This window comes from Hirundo rustica, chromosome 22 (assembly GCF_015227805.2).
Source record: "Hirundo rustica isolate bHirRus1 chromosome 22, bHirRus1.pri.v3, whole genome shotgun sequence".
Classification (NCBI taxonomy): domain Eukaryota; kingdom Metazoa; phylum Chordata; class Aves; order Passeriformes; family Hirundinidae; genus Hirundo; species Hirundo rustica.
The window spans coordinates 1,327,890-1,345,350 of record NC_053471.1 but is presented as its reverse complement, the minus strand read 5'-3'; the positions used below and the strand labels follow the sequence as shown (position 1 = coordinate 1,345,350).

General features: G+C 49.8%; 1 protein-coding gene across 2 annotated transcripts in view; it reads left to right on the top strand.

Moving 5' to 3' along the window:
• CAPZB (capping actin protein of muscle Z-line subunit beta) overlaps positions 1–17,461 on the top strand; it is a 62,112-nt gene that overhangs the window by 29,099 nt on the left and 15,552 nt on the right. For both annotated transcript variants that reach the window (XM_040084398.1, XM_040084397.2), the window contains exon 4: positions 3,329–3,442. In XM_040084398.1, the coding sequence (XP_039940332.1) occupies positions 3,329–3,442 (114 nt within the window). The remainder of the gene's footprint in view (positions 1–3,328; positions 3,443–17,461) is intronic.

Below are 17,461 nucleotides of genomic sequence, written 5' to 3'. Positions count from 1 at the left end.
CTGGGAAGTGCCTCTTACACTAATTTAATCAATTAGGCCACGATCTAGGAGGAGTTCAGCAGGCTTTTAAAAGCTTTTGATATTTCCACAGCCAGTTAGAAGTCCCAGGGAATCTTATTCCCTGCCTGCAACGTGCTGCATCCCCAATTCCTGCACACTCCGCGCTAAACACATTTTCCTTGTATTGGACATGTTGCTAATTGCATTTCTTTTAGCACTAATCCAAGGGTTTCCAAGCATTCCACAGACAGCTGAGCTTCATTCTCCTTCAGCAGCAGAGGTGGGGCTCATTGTCAGACTTTCTCACTGGGAATCCACTTTTATAGGGTCGGGATTTTGAGTGGCTTTACAATTTAACTGGAAATTTGCCTGGAAAAAAAAGCTGCTGTGGGAAGTTGAATATCCTAATGCTTAGCCCGTCACAGTTTAGTCTTTCCTTACATTTAGACAGACTTGGTTTGGTCCATTTCGAAGATGGATCAGACTAGAAGGTGGATTTTTGGAGTCTCCTTGGATCTTCATAAATAGATAATTTTTATTTTCTTCACGTGATCAAATCCTGCTTGTGGGAGTCTCACAGGTACTTCTGTAAATCCTGTACTCCTGGAATAACGGAGGTTTGTGAAGGATATCATGAAATCCACATTGTGAAGGCAGAGCTTTTATTAATTTTTTTTTTCTTTTAAATATTAGACTTCAAGGTCCCTGACTTTGTCCATACATTTCCACTCCAAGTGTGTTTGATCACTCTGTTAAATGGAATCCTTATGGGGAATTTGGGGCCAACAACACTGAAACCTGTTAGCTGAAACACAAACCATTCTCTTTTGGGGAAATTAGAGGTCTGACTTTTGAAATTTAAGTGCTTGTCCATCTGTCTTTCTTCAAATAGCCCCCGGTTAAGTGTTTAAATGTGTTGTGAAATGCATTTCCACAAAAATAAAAAATACAGGGCCGTGTTAGGAGGGTTTTTAGTTGGTAAAGCCGCTGCTGGCTGCAGCTGGAATGGGATGAAAATGGCACAAGCTGCTGGGCTGGCTCTGTTCTGGGCTGCTCCTCAATCCCATCGCTGCACCAGGGGAAGAGGTTTGGAGTTTGCTCTTAGAGCATCTCACAGTTCTGCAGGAGCTCTCTGCTCCTCTGCAGCAGCTGAGCCCTTTGGGAGCGCCAGGGGGATTTTGATGTGAATCTCTCCCAGATTTCAGAGATTTTAGGTCGAGGAGTGAAGAAGGAGCTGGGAAGGAGCCTGATTTCTGTCTGTCCCTGTCTGCAGGCAGGGCTCTGAGCAGGGCCCAGGCTCTGGTCCCAGCAGCGGCACCAGAGGAACGGGCAGGGGCTGATCCCAGGGAGTTCCACCTGAACGTCAGGAAGAACTTCTTTACACACTCTGGGACACATTGCCCAGAGAGGGTGTGGAGTGTCCCTCACTGGAGATATTCCAGACCCTGTGTCCACAATCCTGTGCCCTGTGCTCGGGGCTGGAGCAGGAAGGTGGCACCAGGTGAGCTGCCATCGTCCCTTCCAGCCTGACCCAGCTGGGATCCCGTGAGTGTTTACTCCTTTCCAAAGCAGCCACATTTTAAGCAGCTGTTTAAAATCACAAAATCCCAGAATCACTCAGGTTGGAAAAGCTCTCCTAGACCATCGAGTCCAATCTCTGACCAGTCCCCACCGTGTCCCCAGCCCAGAGCTCCCAGTGCCACCTCCAGGTGTTCCTTGGCCACCTCCAGGGACGGGCACTCCAAACCTCCCTGGGCAGTTCAAATCCCTGAGCTCCCTTTCCATGGAGAAATTCCTGCTGCTGTCCACCCTGAGCCTCCCCTGGCCCAGGCTGAGGCCGTTCCCTCTCCTCCTGTCCCTGCTCCCTGGGAATAAACCCTGACCCCCCTGGCTGTCCCCTCCTGTCAGGAGTTGTGCAGAGCCAGAAGTTCCCCCTGAGCCTCCTTTTCTCCAGGCTCAGCCCCTTTCCAGCTCCCTCAGCCCCTCCTGGTGCTCCATTCCCTTCCCTGGACACGCTCCAGCCCCTCCATGTCCTTGTGGTGAGCGTCCAGAACTGGACACAGCCCAGAGTTGAGAACCACGACCTGAAAACATCACTTGTTTTTAGACAGACTTGGTTTGGTCCATTTCGAAGATGGATCAGACTAGAAGGTGGATTTTTGGAGTCTCCTTGGATCTTCATAAATAGATAATTTTGATAATAGATAATGTGACACAACATTTTCCTGTCAGGTGTGGCTGGGGGGAGTGAAGGGAGCAAAGCAGAGCCTGGGCTTTGTGCTTTGCATCAGACAGGTGTCACACAACTCTGCCTGCCTGAGAAATGGGTGACAGCGCTGAGAAAAAGCCTTTCCCTGAGGCCAGCACTGGCACCTGGTGCTGCAGCCAGGGGCTGGGAAAGGGAGTGGGGAAAGGGGAGGGAAAGGGGAGAGGTGCTTTTCTTTAATCCAGCAGAGATATGTGTAAGTTGGTTACTCCAAGGGGAAATGAAAAGCAAAATGCAGTTTTCCAGAATGGCAGTTATAAAAGCCTCAAGCAGATGGGCAAAGGGTTCCATTAATCTTTTAATACCGAATCTTTCATTAAGAGTGCAAAAAAAAAAAAAAAAAAATCTCTTCCACACCTGCAGAAATTGTAGTAAAACCTGCAGCTTTACAAACCCTGTTAAATCATTCAAACTGTTCAAAGGGTTTCCTAATGTTATGCTAAAGGTAGAGTTTATTTCAAAGCAGAATAGTGGAGGAAAATGTAAACCTTAATCATAGCCAGCAGTGCTTGGCTCAAACGCTGTCAGATCCCAAATAAACTACACAATCCATTTGTATTTGCGTGAAAACAGTTTTAAATATTTAATGTTCAACAGCTGAAGCCTTGGTGTTGAGTATAGAAGAAGGAACAGATTGAAACCCAAGAGATTTTTTTTTTAATATAGAAAAACCTGCAGCCAGGGAATGGCCCCCGGGTGTGTTTTGAGGGCTCGGTCTCCCCTTTCTGCCAGTGTTTGAAATGGCTGTGGAGGGTGCAGCTCTCACAGGTAGTTTGCTCTGGACACCTTTTGGGTTTTTTTTTGAAGTTCAGCATCAGTGGATGAGGTCAGACCCACCAATATGAAACATTTCAGAGCTGTGAAATGTCCTGAGCTGGAAGGGACCCCCAAGGACCATCCAGCCCCACTCCTGGCTGTGCACAGACACCCCAACAATCCCTGGGAGCGTTATCCCAACCCTCCTGCAGCTGTGGCAGCCTCGGGGCCGTGGCCAGGCGGTGTCTCTTTGTCCGTTTCCCTGTCCCCTGCTCTGAGTGTCCCTTTCCTTGTCTCCCCTGGCAGGTCACCGTGGAGCAACAAGTACGACCCTCCCCTGGAGGACGGTGCCATGCCCTCGGCTCGCCTGCGCAAGCTGGAGGTGGAAGCCAACAATGCCTTCGACCAGTACAGAGACTTGTATGTCAGTCCTACCCTCAGAGCCCTGTCTGTGTGTCTGTCTGTGTGTGTGTCTGTGTGTGTCTGTCTGTGTGTCTGTGTCTGTGTGTCTGTCTGTCTGTGTGTGTCTGTGTGTCTGTCTGTGTGTCTGTCTGTCTGTGTCTGTCTGTGTATGTGTCTGTGTGTCTGTCTGTCTGTGTCTGTCTGTCTGTGTGTCTGTCTGTGTCTGTCTGTGTGTCTGTGTGTCTGTCTGTCTGTGTGTGTCTGTGTGTCTGTCTGTCTGTGTGTCTGTGTCTGTCTGTGTGTGTCTGTGTGTCTGTCTGTGTGTGTCTGTCTGTGTGTGTGTCTGTCTGTGTGTTTGTCTGTCTGTGTGTCTGTGTGTGTGTCTGTCTGTCTGCGTGTGTGTGTCTGTCTGTCTGTGTCTGTCTGTCTGTGTGTCTGTCAGTGTCTGTCTGTGTGTCTGTCTGTGTGTGTGTGTGTGTGTGTGTGTCTGTCTGTGTGTGTGTGTGTCTGCCTGTGTGTTTGTCTGTCTGTGACTGTCTGTCTGTGTGTCTGTCTGTGTCTGCCTGTGTGTCTGTCTGTCTGTCTGTTTGTGTCTGTCTGTGTGTGTGTCTGTTTGTGTGTCTGTTTGTGTGTCTGTCTGTGTGTGTGTCTGTGTGTCTGTGTCTGCCTGTGTGTCTGTCTGTGTCTGTGTGTCCGTCTGTGTGTCTGTCTGTGTGTCTGTCTGTCTGCCTGTGTGTCTGTCTGTGTCTGTCTGTGTGTGTGTCTGTCTGTCTGTCTGTGTGTCTGTCTGTCTGTGTGTCTGTCTGTGTGTCTGTCTGTGAGTCTGTCTGTGTGTGTGTGTGTCTGCCTGTGTGTCTGTCTGTGTCTGTGTCTGCCTGTCTGTCTGTGTGTTTGTCTGTCTGTCTGTTTGTCTGTCTGTGTGTTTGTCTGTCTGTGTGTGTCTGTCTGTCTGCCTGTGTGTCTGTCTGTGTGTCTGTCTGCCTGTGTGTCTGTCTGTGTGTCTGTCTGTCTGTCTGTGTCTGTCTGTCTGTCTGTGTGTCTGTCTGTGTGTCTGTGTCTGTCTGTGTGTCTGTGTGTGTTTGTCTGTCTGTCTGTGTGTCTGTCTGTCTGTGTCTGTCTGTGTGTCTGTCTGTGTGTCTGTGTGTGTCTGTGTGTGTTTGTCTGTCTGTCTGTGTGTGTTTGTCTGTCTGTCTGTGTGTCTGTCTGTGTCTGTCTGTGTCTGTCTGTGTGTCTGTCTGTGTGTCTGTGTGTGTTTGTCTGTCTGTCTGTGTGTCTGTCTGTCTGTGTGTGTCTGTCTGTGTGTCTGTGTGTCTGTCTGTGTCTGTCTGTGTGTCTGTCTGTGTGTGTTTGTCTGTCTGAGTCTGTGTGTGTCTCTCTGTCTGTCTGTCTGTGTCTGTCTGTCTGTCTGTCTGTGTCTGTCTGTCTGTGTGTCTGTCTGTGTGTCTGTCTGTCCCCGGCGGGGGGAGGCGGCGCTGGCGTTGGTGATGCCAGCCGTGATCAGATCTGGCAGCTGGTGCCAGAGGCAGATGCTGAGGTGCTTTCCCACCTCCCTCCCCCCTGAACAGATTGATGCTGTCTCTGTCCTGGCATGACCTGGCTTCTCTTTGATCTCTAAGTTCACTCCTAAACCATCTGCATTTTCCATTCCCTCAAGGCTGTACTCTTCAAAAAAAAAATCTCAGTGTGCAGCAGCAGCTCTCACATCTCCCAGTAAGAGGACAGGCACTGGAGGCTGAAATGCAGCAGCTGGACAGGGATTGATGTCCTTCTGCTGCAGGATGCTTGTTTCAGGCCCTGTCTTATTAAAGAGGTGTAAAACAAAGGAATTCATTGAGGTAAATGTGAGGTGAGGCAGTGGCTGCTTTAAAGCAGCAGTAGGAAGCTGTCTGGGTGAGTTATCAGCTGAACAATTTTTCTGTAAATTGGGGCTGTGCTGGTCCTGCACTGCACTTACCTCTGAATCCTTGGGCTGAGATCCGCTCCAGCTGTGGGCTCTGTGGTCTCCTCAGCAGTGCTGGGCTGGAAAGTGAGGCTAAAACTACACAGCAAGTGTTGCAAAGCAGAAAGTGTGTCCTTTACTGGGACACTTTCTTAAGGAGGTGCTTAAAACCCATGAAAAAAGTGAACAAACTTCATTGCTGCTTCATGTTGCCTGAGTAGGGAGATAAAACACGGCCTTAGATGTAGTTCATCATGTCACAGTGCTGACAGAAGCACTTTAAAAGGAACTTTTCTTGCTGGATTCTGTGGCTCAGTGTAAATGTAGCCTGTCCAAATGTGTTAAGCGTCACACTTCTGGTACAGGTGTCAAATTTTTACTTCTTTTCATGCATTATTTTCATAGCCCTCCAACTTCTCTTGTAAGTAACAGTTGTTATTGGTATCTGAACTGACTGGAAGAAAGGAATTTTGCATATTCAGCAAAGCCAAGTTTGCAGTTACTCCCCAGATGCAGAACAGAGCAGGACCAATAAGATTTTAAATACCCTGAGAGGAAAACGAGGTGGTTTATGGAACCAAGGTTGTCTTTTTTAAATCCCTCTCTGCTCAGATGACCGTGAAGTCATGGCTGGATACAATAACTTCTTTAACCAGCTTGAATTTGCTGGAAGGAGAGCACAGGGCAGGTTTCTCTGGCTGAGGTGAACCTGCTGAGCCCTGCTCAGCGTGGGGTACAGCAGTGCCTTTATAGAGCAATCTCCGTGCATTGTGTGGAAGGAAGAATTGAGGTGGTTCCAAATTCCATCTCTGTGTCTGTCAGTGCGAGTTTTACGGGCAGTAATGGTCAGAAGGGATCACAGCCAGGAGGACAGGTCAGACTGTGAGCACAGGTGCCAGCACTTCAGTGCCTCTTGTGATCCCAAAAGTGGAGGAGGAAAAGAGGATGAGGGTGGTTTGTGTTTGGCTGAGCAGCCAAACATAAAATTGCGGCATTTGTGGAAAGAATGTGCAAAGTTCAGGAAGCTTAACCTCAGTGTCTGAAGGGTTCATCGTGCTTAAAATCAGGATTTGTGCTTCACCTCCAACAGAGATGTGGAGAGAAACAGGCTTTTGTTCTTGCAGTTGGGCTCTGCTTTTTCCTGAACGAGACAATTCGATTTTTTTGTGTTTTGACAGCAGAGGCTTAATTTTTACTGGGAGATCAGAGGGTGGGAATTCAGAGGTGGTAACAAGTGCCAGCTTCTCTCAGCGCTGCTCTTGCCAGCACATGGGACTGGGAATGACTGCAGCAGCTCCTGCCTGGGGAGGGCTGTGGTGGGAGGGGGTGGCAGTGGCAGGAATGTCACTTCATGGCTGCTGGAGCCCTGGGAAGGTGCTGGAAAGGCAGCAGTGGGGCCGGGCCAAGCAGAGGTGGTTTTGGTGGAGGTGTCATTGCCCTGCTGCTCTGGCAGCTCCTGGGGCTGGGGAGGGAGGGCACGAGGCATCCTGGGCTTCTGAACTCTGGAATTCCAGAGCCAGGGACGGCTGAGCTTTTCCACTGGGAGATACTTCAGGCTCACTGATGTATTAATCGAAGGGCTAAGCGTGCTGGCAGCCCTCAGGACTGTATCTTCTGTGGGAATTCTGGTTTCTGTTAGATGGGGAGATCTATTCCAGGTTCCCCTTTCAGGAGCAGGGATCAGTCTGTAGGCAGTGTGCAGAAAATCTGCATTTTGAGTTTCTCTTCACTCTGGTGGGGTCGCCTGCCCACAGAGATCCTTCACAGGGGGACACCAGGCTAATTGATACTTCACAAATTCTCTTCTAACAGTTTAAGTGTGGTGGCTGCAGCTTAAGAGGATGGAAATGGTGCTGAGGGAGAGGCCTCAAATCTGACACATCAGCTCCTCAGCAGTGGTCCTTTCTGTCCCTCTGTGGGGCAGAGGATGTTTCTGAGCTGCCTCTGTAGCCACAGCTGCTGTTCTGTGGAAGAGAGGTGACAGTGAGTACAGAATTAATCACAGCACTCACAGGGAGCACCAGATCCCAGCCTACCTGAATTTCCTGCGTGTTCAGGCATTTTTTTTTCTGTAATGAGAGTTTCTGTTGGGCTTTTCAGAGCAGGCAGTGGCTTTGTGTGCAGCCTTGAAGGACAGCTTCTGCTGTCCCAGAGTGCTCCAAGCCCCATCCAGCCTGGCCTTGGACACTTCCAGGGATCCAGGGGCAGCCACAGCTGCTCTGGGCACCCTGTGCCAGGGCCTGCCCACCCTCCCAGAGGGCAATTCCATCCCAACATCCCATCCATCCCTGCCCTCTGGCAGTGGGCAGCCATTCCCTGTGTCCTGGCACTCCAGGCCCTTGTCCAAAGTCTCTTTCCATCTTTTCCTCTTGGCTCCTTCAGGCACTGGAAGGTCCCAGTGAGGTCTCCCTGGAGCCTCCTCCTCCAGGTCTCTCAGAAGCTGCTGGTCACAGTGCTCACTTCACTCCTGAGCTTCCAAAGACACCTGGTGCTGGTCATTCCAGCATCTGGAGAAGAGCTGGTACTTTGGAGAACATCTCCATCCCACTCTGCTCTCCACATGTGGTCCACACCCCTCCTGGATCAGCTCCTGTTTTACCTCTAACACAGAAAGTGCTGATATCTCACAGAATTCATCTCTGGCCTCTCCCAACACTTGCGATTGCTTCAGCTTTTCCTCCTGTCAGTCCCATTTGGCCCACACACCTTTCCTTTTTAGATTTCTCTTTTCACCAGGTGTGGTAAGTCTCCACCTACCTTCAGTGAGTCACTGCATTGTGTTTGCCATTTCCCCAGGGGCTGGCACCTGCTGTCGTGGGTGTTCTGTGGGAAGCAGCCTGTTACGGATTTGTTAACAGTTTGTGTGGAATAATCCACTCAGATCTGCTTGCTAGGGACCTTAAAAATTCAGTTTTGTCCCCAAAAGCTTAGTGACAACTGAGTGACTGTAGTGTGGAAACAAGTTTGGGGAATATTGCCTGTAATGAAATCATGTAAGCTGGAGAAGAACAGTTCTGCTGAACCTTCAGTGCCTGTGAGCCGGTGCTGAACTGGCCTTAAGTGTCTGTTTTAGTGCAAACTGAAACACAGAGATACTTTCTCGTATTTCTGGAGTTTCCCACCTTTTCTTTCTGGAGGCATTTGGCTTAAAGAGGAATCACACCAGGTTTTAGTTCCCTCTCCGTGTTAAACAACAAAGCATATTTCCTGGTTATCTGTTTTAACCAAAATCCATGTTCGCTTCCCCAAAAAACAACTGTTCCATTTCCATCTCCTGCTGCCAGGTTTGACTCCAGCAGTGCCTGGAGCTAATGCCCCGGTATGTTTGTGTTCAGGGGGTTATTATTCCCAGATGGAAGTCTAATATCTTACACCGCTGGCTTTAGAGCCTTGCCTTTCCACTTCCAATATGGGGAAGATAATTTCTTCCAACACATGGTTGTAATTTATTGCCCTTTGCTTGACGTGTGTGTGCTTGATTGAAATCAAAGCGTAATGAGGACCAGGGCAGCTGGTTAAATCTCCCTATTTTAGATTCTGCCTTCCCTTGTTTTGGGTTGGAGATAATCAAGGCTTTAATTAAGTAATCTAATGGCTCTTTGTTGTCTGGAAGAAATAATTTCTGAAGTGATTAAATAGACCTCCCCTGGGAAGGATGCTGCTGATCTGTCTGCAAACAGGATGAGTTTGGGCAACTTTTGGACTGGTTTAGTGACTGACATGCATTTAGAAAGCTATTCCTCCCTTTTTTTCCTGGCTTAAAATGGATTTATTGGTGCTTTTAATTTTTAACAGCTTTAAAAAAAGATAAAGCATCGTCTTAATCATTCTGTTCCTGAAAATGTTTGCACTGATTAAGATTTTGAGTTTCCTCAACGGAGTGAGCAGCGAAACCTTTTGAACTTTTTCTTCTGTCTGCGTTTTGATGTTGATCCATTTTCAGTTTGTTATATTAGCGCTCTGGACCAGGAATTTGGTAGGAGTGGAAGGAGGTCTGGGAGAGGATTGACCTCTGAAACATCTTTGTTGTGTGTAATCCTTTTATTATTGAATTTTGATTGGAATCTGGTCCGGAACAGTTATTGCAGTTTTGGACAGCGTCAGCAGTGCTGGGGGTGGCACCCAGGCCTCTGCAGTGTGGGTGTTCCTGGCTGTGGCTACAGCCAGGAGCTCTTGGGGTCAGCTGAGCATCCACTGCCTTTCCCTGCTCTGGGGGAGCAATTCCCTGGGCCTCAGGGATGTGGGGTCAGGGAGAGGAATTCTGTGGGCCATGTTCCTCAGGGATGTGGGGTCAGGAATTCCCTGGGCCCTGGGCCTCAGGGCTGTGGGGTCAGGAATTCCCTGGCCCCTGGGCCTCAGGGATGTGCGGTCAGGGAGAGGAATTCCCTGGGCCCTGGGCCTCAGGGGATGTGTGGGGTCAGGAATTCCCTGGTCCATGTTCCTCAGGGGTGTGGGGTCAGGGAGAGGAATTCCCTGGTCCATGTTCCTCAGGGGTGTGGGGTCAGGGAGAGGAATTCCCTGGTCCATGTTCCTCAGGGGTGTGGGGTCAGGGAGAGGAATTCTGTGGGCCATGTTCCTCAGGGGTGTGGGGTCAGGGAGAGGAATTCCCTGGGCCATGTTCCTCAGGGGTGTGGGGTCAGGGAGAGGAATTCCCTGGGCCATGTTCCTCAGGGGTGTGTGGGGTCAGGAATTCCCTGGGCCATGTCCCTCAGGGGTGTGTGGGGTCAGGAATTCCCTGGGCCACGTTCCTCAGGGCTGTGGGGTCAGGAATTCCCTGGGCCTCAGGGCTGTGGGGTCAGGGAGAGGAATTCCCTGGTCCATGTTCCTCAGGGGTGTGGGGTCAGGGAGAGGAATTCCCTGGGCCATGTTCCTCAGGGCTGTGGGGTCAGGGAGAGGAATTCCCTGGGCCCTAGGCCTCAGGGGTGTGGGGTCAGGGAGAGGAATTCCCTGGGCCATGTTCCTCAGGGATGTGTGGTATCAGGAGTTCCCTGGGCCATGTTCCTCAGGGATGTGTGGTATCAGGAGTTCCCTGGGCCATGTTCCTCAGGGGTGTGTGGGGTCAGGAATTCCCTGGGCCATGTTCCTCAGGGATGTGTGGTATCAGGAATTCCGTGGGCCATGTTCCTCAGGGATGTGGGGTCAGGAATTCCCTGGGCCATGTTCCTCAGGGGTGTGTGGTGTCAGGAATTCCCTGGGCCATGTTCCTCAGGGCTGTGTGGTATCAGGAATTCCCTAGGCCATGTTCCTCAGGGATGTGGGGTCAGGAATTCCCTGGGCCATGTTCCTCAGGGGTGTGTGGGGTCAGGAATTCCCTGGGCCATGTTCCTCAGGGATGTGGTGTCAGGAATTCCCTGGGCCATGTTCCTCAGGGGTGTGTGGGGTCAGGAATTCCCTAGGCCATGTTCCTCAGGGGTGTGTGGGGTCAGGAGCCTTTTGCCAGAGTTTGGGCAGGCACTGCAGTGAAGTCCCAGTGACAGGTGAGTTTGCCCTTTCCTTTTTAGAGTGCTCAGCGCTGACTGTATTTTTTATTTTTATTGCTCTGTTCATTCTCCTGGAACAGCCTGGCTGTGCTGAGCTTCAGGGATGTCTCATTTTGACTGACCTGTGCCATCATCTGTACCGAGTATGTTCAGCTGTCCCATATGCTCCTGGATATTTTAACTTTCTTTAGCTGTTTTTACCCTTTTTCCTAGTTTATTTTGGATTGTGTGCTTGAACAGCCTCTAGCACTGCCTTAATCCACTTGTCCTGATAAGAAAAAATGGAAACCTCTGTCAGTGCTGCCCTTGGGCTGTAGCTGTTCCTGAGATCTGCTGCACTGCCATCTGAGTTCCCCTGCCCTGACAGACCCCAAGAGCCTCTCTCTGGAGTTCAACTCACGAAATACTTTGCACTTCTCACAGGGTTTGTAGCAACTGCTGCATTCATGGGTTTGACCAGCTCTGCTGTACTTTGTGCAGGAACAGCCCCAATCCACCGAGAACAGATGGAAGAGGTGTGACAGGGGCTGCTTTCAGCACGGGGTGCCCGGAGAAACTGTGGGTGCCCAACCCCTGGAGGCGTCCACGGCCAGGTTGGACGGGGTTGGAGCTCCCCAGGGGGTTTGGCAGCTGTGATCCCTTTATGAGCCCTGCGTTCACGTGCAAACCTGGTTCTGCCGGAGCTGGAAGCCCCTGGGAAGCTTTGAAGTGACTTTATTGCCCTCAGCTCGCTGTTCCTCATTACTGCTGCGGCCCTCTGTGCCGCCTTTCTCCTGGGCATGGCAGCTCCCGGGGCTTGCACGGCCAGGGATTGGATCCAGATGGGTTTGTTGTGCATCCCAGCGCTGAGGAAACTGCCTGTGCATCCCTCTGCCGCCGGGGATCTGCAGGGCAGGGCGCGACACCGCGCTTGTGTCGCCGCGGAGATTCTCATCTCGGGTCAGGCTCGTAAGGGTGGGATGAGCTCTCCTAGGACAGGTCTAAAAGCACCAAGATTTTCCTCTGCTGTCATGTCTCGTGTGCTTTTACAATTCCAGCCACGCTGTTTTCCTAAGGAAATTGTTGGGATGTAGAAAACAGAGCAGCGTTGGTTGGGATCCCCTCCGCAGCGCGCCCGTGGGCAGCTCAGAGCAGAATTAATATTGAGGTTGTTGATAAATGTTACACAGATTAGAGAGTCTTCCTAGAAAAGAGGGGAAGATTAAATGTACTGGCATGCTGGAAAACGAAATGAGTTGCTTTTCATCTGATTTTTTTTTTTTTTTTTTTTCTCTGGGAGTTCCATTTTGGAGCAGCTCTGCGCACACTGCATTCTTATCTTCTGAATCGGAGATGTTGGGTGGAGGAGGAGTTTTTCCCTTGGGTTCCCACGGTTCTCTGTAATTACATAAAAACTGAACACTTGGATTAGGAGGTCAGCGCTGATGATGCAGCGCTGTCCTCAAGCGCTGCTCTCTGAAGGCTTTAAATCCCTAGGAAGGAATCGCTTGCATTCCAGAACGAGATGAAATTTTGAACTGTCAGTTTACTGCCATCTGGAATTTTTGAACTGGTTGTCTCTAATAATACTTTTTATTGTATGGGCAGAAATTTACCTCAAGCCCTCACAAATGTACGGTGTTTTAATGGTGGAATTCGGAGACAGAGCAACTTAAACAACCTTCTTGTGGCAGATCTGATGTAGAATTCTTCTGTTAGAGAATTGACGTCACGCGAAATTGGCGGCCTCCAAACAATTTTGCCAACTTACGCCACGGCACAGAAGATTTCTGCTGTCTCTTCCCCCTCCTCTCCGTGTTTGGATTTCAGCAGGACTGTGGGATTTGGCAGACTGGGGGTGCCTGGAGCAGTGTCTGTGCTGCCCAGGGATGGCCGCAGGAGAGGGGTTTGGAAGCAGTGGGATTTTCCTGGCGTTAATGAAGCAGTGCCTCGTTTGGACACGTTCCAGAATGAGCCCTTGTCCTGCTCATTAGGTGCCTGGTGGAACTCTGCCCTGGTGACTTCTCCAAAAGGATTTGGTTGGGAATTTCCATCTGCCGGGAGCAATTGGATGGGAAGGAAAATGTGAGCAGCAGAGTTTGCATTAAATAATGAAAGGTACTAGAAAGCACAAACTGGGAGGTTCTGGGACACTTGTAGCCTTCAGGATCCCATTGTTTGGATACTGTTTCCCTTCCTTGCAGAGTTCCTGCACTTCACAGCTCTTCTGAGCAGTTTGAGTCATCCCACCGTGCTCCAGATGTGTGCTTTTAAGTACTAGTGGCATTGAAGTTACACATACCTAACTGGATTGGTATGTTTGCTCCAGGGATTTCTGCACCTGTGTACGCTGGAAAGAATTCCTGTAAAATACCTGTGCAGAGCCCCCAAGCATAATTTGGGCTGAGTTCATCGAGTGGGGTGCAAAACCCCTGAGCTGCACGCGGACATTTTGCCTTCTTCGTTTTCAAGTCTCTGGGTGAGATTGTGGAAGTGCTCCCGGGGCCAGGGGAGGAGAGAGGAGCTGTAAATCATCTGGACACGGGGCAGTGGGAGAAATGTCACATCCTGTTCCTTCCTGGTACCAGCCTGTCCTTTCCTGAGCCTCCTCACTCCCCAGCCTGGTGAAGGCAGCAGTTATTTAGGGACAGCTGATCTCCTGAAGAGTTTGTTCCTCCCCCTCGAGGTGTGAGATCGCAGGGGATTTGTTGAACACCTGAGCAGTGCTTTGGGTTGCTCGAATTTGCCACTTCCTTCCTGTTTCTGCTGCGATTCCTGTGCTGGGTTGGGGTGACGGGGAAGGACCTGGTGGGAGTTGTCCCTGCAGCCTCCTGTTCCCCTGAGAGCTGCAGTGTTTGCTTCCTCACCTCGGCGTTCAGGAGATGTTTTGGGGTGCTGTGAGACACCAGCTGCTCACGCTGGGACTTCACTGTCCCTCCTGTGAAAACACGTGTAGCTGAGTGCTCAGTGATCTCCTTTGGGGCAGGATTTTTAAATGCCAGTTCCCTGGGAAGTCTGGTGATCTAAAAGAGCTGGAGACATTTCCCTTCCTATGCTGAACTTCTGTAGCTGGAAGAAATAACTATGTGACCTTTAGGGTATAAAAGGAAATACATTTTTCTGCTTTAAACGAGGCGGTTTGAAACCCCGTGCAGGCCTTTGGAAGGTTTGCAGAGGTTCCAGGTGTTGGTGCTTTGGCATCAGGGGGTTGGGAGAGCCATAAACCACAGACTTCTTGTCTCTGGATCTCAGCTACTTACTGGAAAGCGCACAAATGTTTTTATGGACGAGCGATTCGGTTCTGAGGCGTAATTGAAAGCCAGAGCTTGCTTTTATTGCTGTGCGGTGGAAAGTCATTTTCTCTGCACAGCGTCCAGCATCCCTTGGTGAGGCTCGGAGGAGAGGAACGTTATCAGCAGGGTCGCAGGGCCTTTTCTGAGCTGTCCTTCAGTGGTGAAACAAAGTGATTAATCTGCCCTGCTTTCCTGAGGGCTGTGCTGGAAGCTGGGGGATTTCCTCCCCTATCACATCCCTCTTGAAGTTAAGGCTTTGTTCTGGCCACAGCCTCTATTTCATGGGTACAGCTCCGGCTCCTTAGACAAGTTTCCATCCTGCGTCTCCACCCGCTTCGACTTCAAACACTTCATAAAGCTTTGGATCACTCTTAGCTTAAATATTTTCTTTTATTCTTGCATTTGTAAAGTAGGTCAGTCTTAAGTGTGACATTTTTTGTATAAAACAGCTTTTTCCAGGAGTTCTGTGGTCGATGAGTAACGGATATAAAAATTCAGTGTTTGATCACGACATTAAAACTGTAATTGATTTTGAGTGAACTGCTGGTCTGAATTCTGTAAAGAGAATGAAGGATTACGTTGGGCCTTATGCCTTTTAGTCACCTTCCTGAGCAGCCTCATAAAGTTATTTTCCCAGAGATAGAACACTGTCTGTCCTCTCCAAGGACAGGGATGTCACTTGGGCTTGATGATCTTTTAAGGTCCTTCTAGCTGAACCCAACCATGATATCATTTAGCAGTGTTTCCATTGTTAATAAAGGGATATGACAACCATAAGATGATTTTGCACTGCTTTATAACACAGTTCTGTCTGTAGGTGAAGCCTGATCTGGGTTCAAACCTCCTGGGTTGATCGGTGTCCTTAGGCAGAGCGCAGTGATTGCTCTGCCCTGAAGCTGGCCTTTGAGAAGGGTTTTGTCCCTTGGGGCGTTTCTGAGCTACCACATTTGGAATTCCTCCTGCCTGAGGCCTCCTGAACATCCCCAGAGCATTCTGCTGGTCCTTTGGATGCTTTGGCAGAGGGCAGTTGCAGCCAGTTGTGGGTCAGTCTCCCAGGTGACAAGAGGAAACCTCCCCTGGCACAACCTCATGTTGGGTATTAGGGAAAAAAAACTTCAGGGAAGGGGTGGTAAAGCGTTGGAACAGGATTTCCAGGGAGTCAGCACCCCTGGAAGTGTTCAGAAAACCCGTGGATGTGGCACTTGGGGATGTGGGTTGGTGCTGAGCGTGGTGGTGCTGGGCTGATGGTTGGACTTGAAGACCCTAAAGGGTTTCTCCAGCCTCAAGGATTCTGTGATTGCAGCTCCCAAAGAAGTCAGAATTCCTTCCCCAGCCACGGCTGTGCAGGAGGATCAGGGCCAGGGGCATCCAGAGCAGGCCACCAAGGAAAGAGAGTTAAATGCAGGAGCTTTAGTGCACATTAGTGACTCTGGGACTGTGCTCTGCCTTGCCCATCCATTTCTTTAACAGAGGAGATCCCAGGTTGTGCTTTCCTGGAGCCTTTTCCAAGCTGGTTCCACTCCTGCTTGGATTTTAGTATGTGCTGCATTTCAGTCTGTGGTGAAGGCGTTTCTTGGAGGAAGCCCAGCCCTCCTGCAGCAAATCCAAGTGCACAAATGTCAGTTTAAATTCCTCCCAATCTGTCACCCCGTTTTCTGTTACAGACCAATTAGCCTGTGGCACCTCTTTATTTTTCTTAAAAAAAACCAAAAAAACCCCAAAAACGAAACAAAAACCCAAACAGGAACGTTGCCCTCTCCAGCTGTGACTTTCCTGGGTTCAGAAATCCCACTTCAGTGCTGTGTGAAGGTGAAATCCAGTGTAATGATCAGCACTATATATTTCTCCCCATGAAGGAGGAGGGGATTTTGGAGCAGTTCTGCCTTTCCTCGCACTCGCTCGCTGGCATTGTTTGTTCCAGTCTCCAGATCCAGGGCCTGGCCGTGGCAAAGCGGCTTTATTGAAATAGCATGTTGGTATTTAAAACAATATTAATACTCTATTTGATTCATTAGATCTCCAAAGGCAGGCAGAGCGTTTCCATGTGTGCGCTGTTGGTTCTGGCGAGAGGTTCTTCGCGTGGCTTCATGTGGTTTCAGACAACATTTTAGCACATTCTTAAAATACCCACAAAAGCCTTTATGTAAAATCTCATAAAGGTGAACGGCATAAAAATGATTTTCTTTTTTTTTTTTCCCCTGTTTCATGTCATTAGGATCAAAGTACAGTAGGTAAGAATAAATTTCCCAAAACCTTGTTTGGGTCCCTCTCTTAATTAAGGTTTCATGCTCGCAGCAAGGTCGTAAATTGGGTAATGGGGAAACTGTCTGTGCACACTGCGATGTTCTCAGTGACTGCCAGCTCATTCTGAGTGAATTCGCTGATTCTGTGTGTGAAAAAGAATCTATCCTATATATTTTTAAAGCAGTCTGACTCTGAGAAGGGCCAATAACAGCTTCTCTCTGGCCTTTGATTCCCGTTCCCGAAGGAAGGGTCACTTAGGTTGGAGCTGAGGATTGGAATTCCCGTTAACTGCATTAACCAAAATCCCTTTGTGAATTCCCCAGGGGGGTAAAAAGGGTGTTTGTTGGTTTGTTGGGCTGAAGTTGCCTGCTGGAAGCCTGGCTTTAGCGAGGCTGGGTTTGTGTTTCGGTGCTGTGTTCTCGGTGGTTGGCAAATGCCCTGTGGGTCCTGAGCTGCCTGGGCTGGGCTCGGCGAGGAGGGGCAGAGCCAGCCAGTAGAAATAAAAGCTGAGTTAATAGGGAATTGTTTACCCCTCCTGAGGTCAGCACTGCTTTGGGTAAAGCCTTGGATGTCTGCAGTTAGAGGGGATTGGGGCTCTCTGGTGACTCTGCCCTCCTGGAACAAGGCATTGAGCTGATCTGTGAGTGCAGAGAATGTGCTGCAAGTGTTGAAGGTGTCGGTGACATTCACCTGCCGGCGTCTTTTCTCCTGACTGTTGGCAGAGATGGGGTTAGTGTGCTTTAATCACAATGCTTCGAGGTGATCCATGCACTCCACATGACAGTCAGTTGACTTTGAAGCACCATTCCCAACTGGAAGGGCCCTGGTTAGGAAGGAGGGAGCACAGAGGTGGGATGGGTCGATGATTTTTCCCTCTTTGCCCTGAGGGATGATTTCCTGTCTCACAGAAGAGGGAGGAGTGGTCACTCCCAGGTGTGTGAGAGTCAGAGGCAGAATGCAGCCCAGGTTGATCTGCCTGGGAGCTGGCAGTCCTGGCAGCCGCTCGTGCCTTTGGATGACGAGGTTCTGCCCTCCTGCAGGCAGTGACGAGTGTGACTCCAGCATTTCGTGTTGTTGATGGAGTTTCCTCTCCTTTCACGTG